Genomic DNA, 12,965 nt, shown 5'->3' with positions numbered 1-12,965 from the left:
TTTTCAGGAAAAAGTTGAATAACAGTCTTAAGAACATTTTTTTATAATGCTATAAAACTTAAATATTTTATTTAAATATTTTATTTATGTTATCAAATACAATAAATTAATTATTATTAAAAATAAATTTATTTACAATATATCAAAAAATATCAAATAAGATAAAAATAAGAAGAATTGAATAAAAAAATTAAATATTTTTTATTATGTAATATCTAAATTACAAATATTACTTTTTATTTTCTAACATTTTTCTTTTTCAAAAGGTAGACGATCACCCCATTCACTACATCTAGCACAACGATATGTATTTCTAAAAATATGAAATGTTGCATTAATGCGATTTCAATTCTTTTATATAATATATTCTTTTTTATTTAAAAAATACAGACTTTCCGTTTTTCCATGTTGTGAAAATTTGTTCTTCTAATTCTCCGGAAGCTGTACACATACGGCATATAACATGTTTAGACCGTTTTAATACTCGTCTGACAATTCGTGGCCACTTACAATCATTTTCGGAACGTTTAGCTAAAATTATAGATTATTTTTATATAAATTAGAATTAATAATTTATTTTGTATTATTCTTTTTATTATATATATATATATTATATTTTATTGAAAATAAACCTTTTTTAAGAACTATATATGAATAACGTTCATGTTTATATTGAGATTTTTCACCAATAGGTAATGTTAAATATGAAACTTCAAAATTGCAAGGAGTATTATCTGTCGCATATCTAGGGCATTGAGCATCGTGAGGACACTGAAATAATTGTACAAGAAATTAATATAAATTATAATATAATATAAAAATTAATAAATTATAATATAAATTATAATTATATAATATTGTCTAACATAAATATTATTTTTAAATCGATTAAAATATAAGAAAATGATTTTACAAATCTATAGTTCTAAATTTTTTTAGTTAAATATAAATTCGGAAACAAAATTGATCAGTTTTACTTTAAAAAAAAAAAGTCTTATAAAAATACAAAATTTTTCCAAAAAATGAAATGTTATGTTAAATCTAAAAAAATTTTTAAAAAATGTTCGAATATTTAATTTAATTTTAAAAGAAAACGATAAATAATATAAATAAATTATATAAAATAATATGAAATAATATTTTATATAATTTTTCTGATTGTAAAAAATTTTTAAATTTAAAAAAGTATTGATAAACGGATTCCAGATATTTTTGTATTTTTATGAAACGTTATTTATTTAGTAAGAATTTATTATTTTGTAGATATTTCTAAAGAAAAAATTATTAAAATGATTTTAAATTTAAACAGATCAAAACAAAAATCTAATAAAAAAATATATAATTAGAAGTTATAATTTTCATGCTTTAATATTATTACCAGCCTATAGTATTTAAGTATTTACTTTATATATAAATGATTGTAATTAAAATAATGTTAGGAAAATAAATAGCTATAGATAAATTTTTATCTCAATAAATCACAATATTAATTTCGTAAAAAATATTTTCATATTTTATATAATTAAAAGAAAATATGAAATCTGTTATTTTGAGATAGATAAAATAACAGAATAAGTAGTTTTTGTTTTTAAAGCTTTGTTGTTGTTTTAATAAAGTTTTGTTGGTGAATTTTCAAAAATAGGAAAATTTATATTAAATATTTGTTTTTTTTATTAAATTTTATTTATTTGATCAATCAAAATAGAGAAGAAAAAAAATTATGTAAATTAAAATTATTTTATAAGATTTTTTATTTTTAACATAATTGTCAATTTTTTTATTATTTTATATATATATATATCAAATAATATAGATTCAATAAAACAAAAATAAATAATACATACATTATGAATTTACTTTTTATGATGATGAATTTTTTAAAATAAATATTGTAAATATAGAAACTTGTTATATTATTTATATATATAATAGTATGATTGCTATTTATAAAATAAAATACATCGTAATATCTTATGATAAAAATTCATTATAAATGAGAAATTGTAATTTAATTATATTATTTCGCACATGTAAATTAATATTATAATTTTATAATATAAGATCGGAAAATTTCTATATAAAGTTCTCAAAAATATGGCAAAATTATATATTAAGAATATTATATATCATTTCTATGATTATAAATATTTTTATTACACATTGTTGTGATTAGACTGATTTTGTAATGTAAATAATGATTTAACAATTTAATAATAAAATATTTTGTCTTCGATAAATAAACATTTATTAATCACTCATTAAATAATTTTTATAATTTTGCAGATATGGAGAAATATTACATAATATAAATATGATTAAAATAAAGATTTTTGTACGCGTAAACAAAAATCAGCACTTTGTTTCTTTAAAATAATAAAAAGTGAAAAAATAAATTTGCAGGAAGTTAATATTATTGAAAGTATAGTATAACTGTGTGTAGTACGGGCTATAGATTATATTTTTGTCATAACATTTTTTATGCTTTTGATAATATATAATGCATAAAAAATAAAGAAATTTAACAACTATATTAAAACTAAAAAAATTTTATAAAATAATTTCTTTTTTTTCTCTCTATTTTCATCTGCTTGATCCAATATTATTTAATAAAAAACAGAAATATATAATATAAATTTTTTTCTAAAAATTTAACAACAAAAATTAATAACAAAGATGTATTTATTAAAAATAAAAATATTTATTTTGTTTTTTTATACTATCACATAGTTATTTAGACTGTTAATTAAAATTTAATGTTTGAAAATTTAAAAAAAATTATTAATTTTTTGTTTATAATTTTTTTTAATTGTATAAATTAATTATTATTAATAATAATTAATAAATGTTTTATCGGATAATATTAAATTTTTATGAAAAAAAAAAACTTTTATTTAAATTTTTTTTTATTTGCAAATTTATAGTTTGTGAATTATAACATAAAATTGAAAAATAGCCGAATTTTCAAGAATTGATTTCCCTTGATTATTCGACCAGTAAAAAATATTGCATAATAATATATTTACATAAGTACTATATATTCTCAAAATTTCATAATTTTTTGAATTTCCGAATTGGGAATTTTTTTTTATAAAATAATATATAAAAATAATAACGATAGTTCACATATTACATTTGCGTATCAAATGCTTTGTGACGAATCATACAAAGTCGCAAGAATTTTAATCTCCGCGTTGTGATATGATTTTCTAAAGGAAACTGTTTTTGTGACTATTGGTTTTTTTTAATTTCTTCTTAGTTTGCATTTTTGCGAAAAATAATGACTGGAGAAAGAATCAAGATTCGCAACAATTTTCTAAAAATAATTAAAATTCAGTCGAGATAGAATTCACTTATCAATCAATTGCAAACAGTTAGAGATAATCATCATTAGTTCATTCAAAGTTCACAATACAAACAATTATATAATCTTATAATCCTAATCCTTTAAGCGATAATATTCAATTCAGACATCCCATTTTGAGCAATATTAAAAACCACAATAAGTTGCACTTTAATAAAGCAAAAAGCATTATATGATTCTATATCTTTGGATTAATGAAGATCTATATAATAATATATAATATATATATAATATATATAATATATATATTATATATATATAATAAAAACAAAAATGATTTTAATCTCAATATTCAAAATGAATTTTTTATTTATCTTGATTTCGATTCAATTTTTTTTTATTATATCGTATTCTATTCATTTAAAAACTCAAGTCTAAAAAAACCATAGTTTGCAAAAAAAAAAAAAATATTAATTTTCATTTTATTTACATTTTTGCTTACATTTTTTCATCGATAAAAAAATAATGTTTATTATAGCACATAAATATCTAAATCACAAAATATAAAAAAAACATTATAAATAAAATGAATTCAAAAATTAAATTTAATTCGAAAAAATTTTTCTTTTTAAAAGAAGAATTAAATTACGATTCATAATTGCTTTGAGACTTTTTATCTTCATAATTAGAATATGATGTAATAAAAAAAAAATTGATTTTGAATTTCGATATCAAGATCATTTTTTAATATACTTTTATTTATAGATTTTCTCCAATCCAGAGATATAGAATTATGCTATAATGTTTTTTATATTAACTTTTATACATTCTGTGCAATGCAATGTAAAATTTTCTATTTATTGCAGTATAGCAGTATAATTTCATTTTTTAATTTTCATCTTTGTTTTGTAATTTAATATAATTATATTTAAATAAGTCAAAATCAAAATTTATTTTAATTGATGATTAAAAAATAATTTCTGATTTCATATTCAAAAATATATAAGAAAATTCAAACATTTTATATATAAAAATTGGATATATAGATTATTAATCATAGAACAATAATAATAATAAACAATGAAATTAGTATACAAAAATATCAATTAATTTATTTATTAAATCATTATATATAATTGAAATTTGAAATTTTTATTTTTATTATATTGTCATGTTACTTTATTTTTATTCATTTCATCTAATATAAAGTTATATTGCTTATAAATTAATTAATAAGTCTCAACCAATATTTTTATATATCAATAATCAATTTTTGCATTTGTTTTAATCTGTAAAATCGATCCTTCAAAATTATTTTAGAAATATATATAACATCCTATATATTTAAATGATATTGATATAATCATTGATTCTATTAAATTCTATTAAAAAAAAAAAAATTGCAACAGTTTAATATGTATTCATATTAAATATTTTTTTTATCTAATTTTTAATCGAATTTAAAACTATTTTAGCACTAATTTTAGTATATAGAACTTGATATTATATAAAATATATTATAAATACATATATAAAAAATATATATATAAATATTATATATAAATTTTTATTAAATAAACAATTTAATAAAAATACAGAATATTATTATGAATATTATTTTTCACAACACAATTTCAATATTTTTTAGAACTTTTGTCTGATTAAAATTAAATTGAATAATTACTTATATTTTTAATTTCCATGTAATATAATATCTTACTTTTGGATAAAATTATCCATTCTTACAAAATTTCAAGTTTTCCAAAATTAATAATGAAATATTTCATATTTAAAGTGGAAAACAATTTACTATCATTTAATCAATATTGCAAAATAAAATTTTTTGTTAAATAATAATAATTATTATATTAATACTTACAGGTGAAAATACATGTACATTACAAGCATTCTTTTTATAATTAAGTATGAAATCTCGAGCTTCATTAATTATCTATTTAAAATAAAATTATTAATTATTAAATAATGATTAAAATGAATAAATAAATTTTAATAATATATGACTTACTTTAAATCCTACATTTGTTCCTTGTTCTACAATAATTAAATATTGTTCTGTTTTATTCCATAATTTTAAAATTGTTTCAAGACGAGATATTTGGTTTGGTAATTCTAATAAAGAATATGCACTTACTACAATATCATAAGTTGGCTATAATATAAATAACATATTTAAAGTCTATTTTTAGATATTTCAATGTTATAAAAAATGTATAAGTTATATTCTTACAATTGGAGATGCAGGAAAAAATTGTCGATAGAAAACATAATTTGTATTAATTTTTGGTGTAGCATTTTTTATTAGATATTCAGACAATTCATTCATATCTCGAGAAACATCAACACAGTAATATTCTTTGATAGATTTATACCAAAATTGTGAAGCTGCCCTAATAAAATTAAATATATATTTTTTTAATATTTTTATTGCAATATTTTTAAATAAAAATTATTTAATTTTATATATATTACCACATAACTGTGCCAGTTCCTGAACCATAATCAAATAATGTTTTTGGTATAAACTTTTTATCACAATTAACAATTTCATTAAAAATTTTATATAAAACAGAATATTCAGGTATACTTCTACTAATTAAATATGCTAAACTAATATATTTATTATATGAAATTGGTGACCAGTTATATATAAGACTTTTAAAAAGCTTAAGAGCTTTTGGATCATTAAGTATATCATGTTTATTTAAATTTTGTGTTTCATGAATATGTGGATATATTCTTGATTGCACTTCTTGTAATTTTAAATTAATATCTTCTTTTTCTGGTGGAGGATGCCTATTATTCAAATGCATTGCTAATTTTTTACTACTTTCATTAATCATCTTTGATGAAATTGTTACATCTATATAAATAAAAATATTTTTCTTTTTAATATTTATTTATAATAATCATAAATATTATATTCTAATAAAAAATATATTTATTACCATGTAAAATGTTTTTAATTGTTTTTATAAGCCAACTAGGTTGTTCTATTCTTTTAAGTTTTATTATACCTGGATGTTGTCTATGTTTAAATTCATTGTTTGAAATTAATTCATTTACAGAATCTATAACTTTCATTTTTTGTTTTGTTGAGTACTAATAAAATAAAATAAAATCAATATTTAAATTTAAAATCATATATTGAAATAACTATTAATAATTCATAATAAATTATAACTATATATATATTATCAAAAAAATAATAGAAAATATTTTTACTTACCCAACGCATTTGTTTATATCTTAAAAATATTGACATAACCAATAATTTTATTCAATATTAGTTCTCTCGTGATGGAAAAATTAAATATAAAATAACAGCTATAATAGGATATAAAACTTTGTTGATGTTGATTAAAATTATAATACAAACGTTTAAAATCTATCGAATTATACTAAATATAATAATGATATTGCAATATGATATAGTATATATACTATAACCTCAAATCAATTCTACATTGAAATATCTATCGTATGTACAACATTTTCCTAAAATAACTTACGGTTCTTTTTAATAAACTATTAAAAATATAGTTATTATATATATTAGTGCAGTTAATAAAATTGAAATATTACGATTATCAAGTTAATTAATTTAAAAAAAATGAAATTTGCAGAGCACTTAAGTGCTCATATTACACCAGAATGGAGAAAACAATATATAAATTACGAGGTAAGATAAAAACTTTCATTTTTAATCCTATGTTTTTTATAAATTGTGTAGTAATAACTATATTAAGTTTAATAAAAACTTATATTATAAAAAGAACATTTTATAGGAAATGAAAGCATTACTCTATGCAGCAGTAGAACAAGCACCAGCTGCAGATATAACAGAATCACATATATTAGAACGTTATTTTAATAAATTTGATGAACAATTTTTTCATTATTGTGATAAGGAGTTAGCAAAAATAAATACGTTTTATTCAGGTAAATTTTATATTATACAATTATAATGTTATTATTTTTTGAATTTTTTATAATTTATATTAAAAAATGTTTTTTATTTATTTTATTATAGAAAAATTAGCAGAAGCAACGCGTAGATTTGCAACTCTCAATAATGAATTAAGTGAAATTCTATCTGCTTCTGAAAATGGACAAGGAAGTCATAAAATCCGTTATCGTAATAATATTTTGCATAAAAAGCCAGTTTCAGCACGAAAACTTCAAGAATTAAAATTAGCCTTTTCTGAATTTTATCTTTTTCTCATTTTACTTCAAAATTATCAGAATCTTAATTTTACTGGATTTAGAAAAATATTAAAAAAACATGATAAAGTATGTAAAGACAATTAATGTATATAAAAATTGATATTATATTAATTAATAGAAATTGTTATCCTAGCTTTTAAATATAGATCTTGGAGCAAAATGGAGAGCAGAACATGTAGATACAGCATTATTTCATACTCATAAAGATATAGATAGACTCATTGCAGAAACAGAAGCATTGGTTACCAGAGATTTAGAACATGGAGATAGACAACGTGCTATGAAACGTTTAAGAGTCCCTCCTCTTGGAGAACAGCTTTCTCCATGGATTACATTTAAAGTGGGACTTTTTTCAGGAGCTTTTATTGTTCTTCTTATAGCAGTAATACTTTCAGGTAAGATTATATTTTTATTATATAAAATTTAGATATATAAAAATAAAAAATCAATATTTTATTTTATTTTATTTTATCTATTTTATAGGTGCACGTTATAGAAATAATAATAATTGGCGAGTTTTATGTAGATTATATCGTGGACCACTTCTTATGATTCAATTTCTTTTTCTTATGGGAATTAATGTATATGGATGGAGATCTTCTGGTGTAAATCATGTTTTAATATTTGAACTTGATCCTCGAAATCATTTATCAGAACAGGTTGTATTCTTTATATTATTTATATACAAATTACTAATATATAATATATAATATATTTTCAGCACATTATTGAAATGGCTAGTGTGTTTGGATTAGTTTGGTCTTTATCAATTTTAGGTTTTTTATATAGTGAAACATTGGGAATACCACCATTTGTTCAACCTGTAAGTTTTTATAATATATAAAATTGTTAAAAATACATGTATATAAATAATATTTTTTCAGATGTTATTATATATATTACTAGCTTTATTTTTGTTTAATCCAACGAAAACATTACGTTATGAAGCTAGATTTTGGGCACTCCGTGTATTGGGTAGAATATTTTGTGCGCCGTTTTTTTATGTTGGATTTGCTGATTTCTGGCTAGCTGATCAACTTAATTCTCTACATACTGTTTTCTTAGACTTTCAATATTTTGTTTGCTTTTATGTACAAAATTCTTCATGGACCACTGTCACTGGTTTGTAACTAAATATTATAATTGCAAATTTTATTATTTATTTTAGAACTTAATTTATTTTAGGAAATTAATTATCTAATGCATTTTTTGATAGATGCGGAAACTTGTATTATGCGCGAACTTTCAATGAGACCATTTGTGGCTTGTTTGCCAGCATGGTTCCGATTTGCACAATGTTTACGGCGATATAGAGATACAAAAGAAGCTTTTCCTCACCTTATAAATGCAGCAAAATATGCTACTAGTTTTTTCGTTGTAGTATTTTCTTATTTACATTTAACTAATGCTAGTAAGTATTTTTTATATATAATTAATATAATGTAAGAATTACATAGAAAAATATATATTTCTTTATAGAGTATTATGTATTATCTACTGAAAATCCTTATTTTTATTTGTGGATAACTGCAAGTATTATGAGTTCTTGTTTTACATATACATGGGATATAAAATTAGATTGGGGATTATTTGATAGTAATGCAGGAGAAAACAAATTTCTTAGGGAAGAAATTGTTTATTCTTCTCCAGTAAGTTTGATTGCTTATATATTAATTAAAATTTAAATTAAAAATAATAATTTTATATTTATATAATAATATTTGTATTATATTTTAGTATTATTATTATTTTGCAATAATTGAAGATTTTATACTTCGTTTTGGTTGGGCATTTTCATTGTCTCTTACTGAAATGGGATACGTACATGCAGATTTAATGGTTTCTATAATTGCACCATTAGAAGTATTCAGGTAAGTTAAAAATAAATTAATATTACTAGCAATAAAAATACATTTTTAGAAATCATAACTTTACTGTACATACACATTTAATGTGTACAAAATATGTCATATTGCACATCATTATAAAGGATGTCCCAAAATTTACGCAAGATTTGTGTGGTAAAGTATTGCCAATGAAAAAAAAAGACAGCATGACAGCTAATAGTTCAGGATTATTAAAAATAAAGTGTCACACGAAAGAACAACGCGTTTTTATTGTTAAGCAATTTTTAAAAATAAGGTTTGGCAATTACAGTTCGCAATTTTTATACAAAATATCAAAATAATCAGAATAGTGATTTCTTCATCAACTGTGAAAAAATTATTTAAAAAATTTAGATAGACTGGATCAATTAGTGATTTTAAACATTCTGGCCATCCTTCAACATAAAACATCGAAGCAGTTCATAAGTTCAGTTCAAGCATTCTCAGTATTGCTGAGAATCCAGGGACATCGTGGTCAAGAATTGGACATTTCGAGAAGTTCTCTACAGCGTATTCTCACGACAGATTTGCATCTTCATACTTACAAAGTTCAATTGAGTCAGAAAAACTGAAGCCTACTGACCACACAATAGAACTTATTGACAACGAATAGAATTCGTTGAATAAATTATGAAACAACAACAAGGATGCTGATTTTTCGAACAAAATCATCTTCAATAATGAGGCTCGTTTTCATTCTTGATGTATTGGTTAATCAAAACAACAAAATTGTCGTATTTGGAGTTTAGAAAATCAAGTGATTATTAAGAAATTGTATTGTTACTATTTGGTGGAGATTTTGGGCTGGAGATATTATCGGATCATTCTTCTTCGAAAATGCGGTTAGGCAATAATAGTTAATAATGCTTGTTCGCATCGCGACATGATTCAATTTTTTGTGCCTAAATTGTAAGATATAAATGTGGACAACATGTGATTTCAACAAAACAATGCCACAGTCTGAGAAACAATTCAATTACTATACGAATCATTTCCTTTGTGTAATTTCCCATTTTAGTGATCAGAATTGATTTAGATCGTGCGATTTAACACCGTTGGATTTGGGGGGGGGGGGAAGTTTGAAATCTAAGATTTATGCCGATAAGCCCTCGATCATTCACAGCTTAAAAAAGGAAATTGAGCGTTATATTAAATTCAGCTATATTTATGCAAAACGGTCATGAAAAATTTCAGCAAGAATACGTATGTGTCAACAAAGACGTGGAGGATTCGTCATTTACTCGATATTCCATATATAACTCTATATTGTATATTTTATAAATCAATAAAAAATTACAATTTTTAATTATAAACCTGTATTTTCCATTAAAATTACTTCTTGCGTGAATTTTGGGATATCCTTTATAATATATCATTTTTAGTGAAGCTTAACAACATTTTTCGCTTGCATGAAATTTAAAATCATTGTACATTTCAGTCAGACAAACAAGATTTATTGAGTGAAACTAATAAATTATAATAAATATAAATAAAATTTTTGTTTTCGATTTTTATCCTTGTTTTATTCATTTCCTTTATCACTTTTTTTTCTTTTATTTTAAATTTTAAATAATTATTATTTTAATTTTAAATTCAATTTATTTTGGTTTATAATAGAGGATATTTTTAATTATTATTAGTTTAGTAATAATATAATAGTAAATATTTTAATTTATTATAAGCAATATTTTGTATCAATTTGCCTTACTAATCAGTTGATAGAAGGTACATGTGGAATTATTTTCGTCTGGAAAACGAACACCTATACAATGTAGGCAAATTTCGAGCAGTTCGAGACATCTCCATAGGGCCTTACAGACGCAATGAAAATGATGAACCGAAGGCGGCTATACGTCTTATGGATTGTACAAATAATGACGGTGATGAATCGACGACATTTGAAATTATCAAATGTGATCATTGAAATTGTTATCTTGTAATTGCATCTTTTATTCATATATACTTTAATTTGTAAACATGAATTTTATATTTATAAACAACAATCTCTATTTATAAACACATAATCATTTACATATAGATAAAAAACATAACTTTCATTTATTAATGAATTGAATTCCCTCTTCCTTATTTGTATATTGCATATTATTTTGCATGCTCAGCATGTTGAATCAACTAATAGTTTAATTTATGCTTTTATGCTAGTATTTATATATTATTTTATTATATTTGAAATAATATATAATAAATGATAATAATCAATTTCGATTTCAAAATAATATTTACTCCTTCCTAATAGGAGATTCATATGGAATTTTTTTCGCTTGGAAAACGAACATTTGAATAATTGCGGCAAGTTTAGAGCGGTCAGAGATATATCTGTTGCCCCAGTTGATTGTTCTGACCAATCTCAAATTTTAAGAATGATGGATGCAGCAGACGGAGTAATCAATCGAAAAAGAAAACAAAAAATAATGGATAAAAAACCCTCACGTGCATTTTCTAAAGGTGAATCCCTGATTTGTGATCTTGATACATAACTAAAAAAATTAATAGATTCACAAAAATTGAGTGTTAATTTCTTTCTTTCTATAAATGTAAAGAAAACAATGATTTTATTAGTCATACGGTCATACAAAAATACATATTATATCAGAATGATTTTATTATAAGTAAATGTGGAAAATATATAAATGTCGTCAGTCATTACAGTACAAATACAATATATATATATAATATATATAAATAATATATATAAGATATAAGATATATTATATATATATATAATATATATAAATAAAATATATATATATATATATATATAAGATATATATATATATATATATATATATATATATATATATATATAAGATATAAGATATATAAGAAAGATTTTATATATATAATTTAAATAATTATAGGAAATGTATAAGTATTCTCATGTATTATAAAATTCTACAATATTTACAGCTATACTTGTATTTCTTGTCATAATTCATGTTCAAATATCCCGCACAGTAAATCATTCGCCAGAATCAATGTTTTGAGAGATCGTTGAATATATAATGATAAATTTAAATTTAAAAAATTTAAAGGTGATAAAAACATATTATAAAAATAAATGAATTTCTTTCGACAATACAAAATATTATAAATTTTATTATAAATAAAATAAAATATTTTAATGTTTTTAATGAATTATTTTTTCTCCATATTGACAAATAAATTTGCAATATTTTATGCGTTTAATATATAATAAAATTTTTATTTTTTTTTATCTTTTATTTTATTATTATCTTATTATTTATTTTATTATTATTTTTCATCACTTTATTTTAATAGATAATGTCTTTTTTTTAATAAAGCTATTTCTATTATACTTTCTAACCTAAATCTAATTTAATACGCTTTGAATATTTTTACAACTGAAAAAAATAAAGCGAGTATATCGTGTGTAATCTGTGTCAAATATAGACTATACTCTTAATACTCTTTGAACAGTTGTTGAAAATATAATCATCTTGTATTTTAGAAATTCGTTATTATTAAATTATTTGTTTATAGTGCAAAAGATT

General features: G+C 20.8%; 2 protein-coding genes across 4 annotated transcripts; one reads left to right on the top strand and one right to left on the bottom strand.

Annotated features, from left to right (window-relative positions):
* Window positions 1-177: 177 nt before the first annotated feature.
* On the bottom strand, window positions 178-6,690 carry LOC727122 (methyltransferase-like protein 17, mitochondrial). The gene is made up of 9 exons (XM_001122836.5): window positions 6,549-6,690; window positions 6,268-6,421; window positions 5,792-6,182; window positions 5,550-5,709; window positions 5,328-5,471; window positions 5,181-5,252; window positions 633-771; window positions 393-531; window positions 178-313 (listed from the first exon to the last, which is right to left on the bottom strand). The coding sequence occupies exons 1-9, from the start codon at window positions 6,582-6,584 to the stop codon at window positions 244-246; spliced, it is 1,305 nt and encodes a 434-aa protein (XP_001122836.3). The 5' UTR covers window positions 6,585-6,690; the 3' UTR covers window positions 178-243.
* Window positions 6,691-6,932: 242 nt separating this feature from the next.
* On the top strand, window positions 6,933-12,038 carry LOC411811 (xenotropic and polytropic retrovirus receptor 1-like). Of its 3 annotated transcripts, XR_003305639.1 has the most exons (12): window positions 6,933-7,001; window positions 7,108-7,261; window positions 7,353-7,612; window positions 7,680-7,941; window positions 8,030-8,205; window positions 8,268-8,369; window positions 8,431-8,668; window positions 8,763-8,957; window positions 9,026-9,195; window positions 9,284-9,417; window positions 11,148-11,368; window positions 11,690-11,824. XR_003305639.1 is itself a non-coding variant. In XM_016917520.2 (11 exons), exons 1-11 carry the CDS (start codon window positions 6,933-6,935, stop codon window positions 11,928-11,930), a joined length of 2,001 nt encoding a protein of 666 aa, XP_016773009.2. In that variant the 3' UTR covers window positions 11,931-12,038. The 3 variants fall into 3 exon arrangements, 2 of the variants coding, with proteins under 2 accessions (XP_016773009.2, XP_026299553.1); XM_016917520.2 differs by lacking the exon at window positions 11,148-11,368 and having other exon boundaries at window positions 11,690-12,038; XM_026443768.1 differs by lacking the exons at window positions 11,148-11,368; window positions 11,690-11,824 and adding an exon at window positions 9,787-10,745.
* Window positions 12,039-12,965: the final 927 nt, after the last annotated feature.

This window comes from Apis mellifera, linkage group LG11 (genome assembly GCF_003254395.2).
Source record: "Apis mellifera strain DH4 linkage group LG11, Amel_HAv3.1, whole genome shotgun sequence".
NCBI classification, from domain to species: Eukaryota; Metazoa; Arthropoda; class Insecta; order Hymenoptera; family Apidae; genus Apis; species Apis mellifera.
Note: the sequence above shows the minus strand (reverse complement) of the source record. Positions and strands in the feature narration are given on the sequence as shown.